General features: G+C 62.9%; 1 protein-coding gene across 1 annotated transcript in view; it reads right to left on the bottom strand.

Annotated features, from left to right (window-relative positions):
- Positions 1-110: 110 nt before the first annotated feature.
- The window catches only part of TIA1 (TIA1 cytotoxic granule-associated RNA binding protein), a gene marked incomplete at both ends in the record, with an annotated part of 9726 nt that continues 8980 nt past the window's right edge, over positions 111-856 (bottom strand). The window contains one exon of the mRNA XM_008939833.1: positions 111-249. Coding sequence (XP_008938081.1) covers positions 111-249 — 139 coding nt within the window. The remainder of the gene's footprint in view (positions 250-856) is intronic.

Here is an 856-nt window from a genome sequence, read left to right as displayed (position 1 = left end):
AGGGGGGAGATCTGTGCGCCTCCCCCCATCCCCGATCTCCCGGTCTGCCGGCAGCTCTGCGGCCAGATCGTCGCCGAGCGGGTCCCCCCAAAAACCTCTGAGATACTCACTTGAAGCCCTGCTGGTTCCAGGCCTGTCCGTACATGCCGTAGGCAGGGACCTGCCAGCCGTTGGGCACGTACTGGCCCAGCTGGTTGCCATACCACTGGCCCCACTGCCCGTAGGCCGGCGGGGGCCCGAGTTTTTTTTTTCTGCAAGGCAAACGCGCCGGCGTCAGCGCCCGCTCGCTGCGGTCACCTCCCCGGGGGGCTCCCAAAGCAGCCCCCAAACAGCCCCACAGGTGCCTCGGTGGGCACGCTGCTCCAGTCCTGTCACCTCCCCACCCATCAATGATGTGGTGGTTGTCTCAAATGTCCCAGAGATCCAGGGGAGGGGAGCAGCAGCTCCGGCCACCGACCTATCACGGCTGGAGAGTGTTTGTGACCTTTCTCCTGAGCTCTGCATCCCACGTTTTGATGTTAGAAAGAAGTGGGAGCAGCACTGGTGAGGCTGTGCCTTGAATCCTGGGGTCAGTTTTGGGCTCCTCCCTCATTCCCAGAAGGACCTTGAGGGGCTGGAGTGAAGGGCAACGAAGCTGGGGAAGGGTCTAGAGGCCAAGTGTGGGGAGGAGCAGCTGAGGGAGCTGGGGGTGCTGAACCTGGAGCAAAGGAGGCTCAGGGGAGACCTTCTGGCTCTGCACAGCTCCTGACAGGAGCCTGGAGCTGGGGGGGGGTCGGGCTCTGCTCCCAAAGAACAAGTGACAGGACAAGAAGAAATGGCTGGAAAATGCCCCAGGGGAGGGTGGGGGCGTCACTCA

This window comes from Merops nubicus, unplaced genomic scaffold (genome assembly GCF_000691845.1).
Source record: "Merops nubicus isolate BGI_N331 unplaced genomic scaffold, ASM69184v1 scaffold42664, whole genome shotgun sequence".
NCBI classification, from domain to species: Eukaryota; Metazoa; Chordata; class Aves; order Coraciiformes; family Meropidae; genus Merops; species Merops nubicus.
This window is presented reverse-complemented; position numbering and strand designations above follow the sequence as displayed.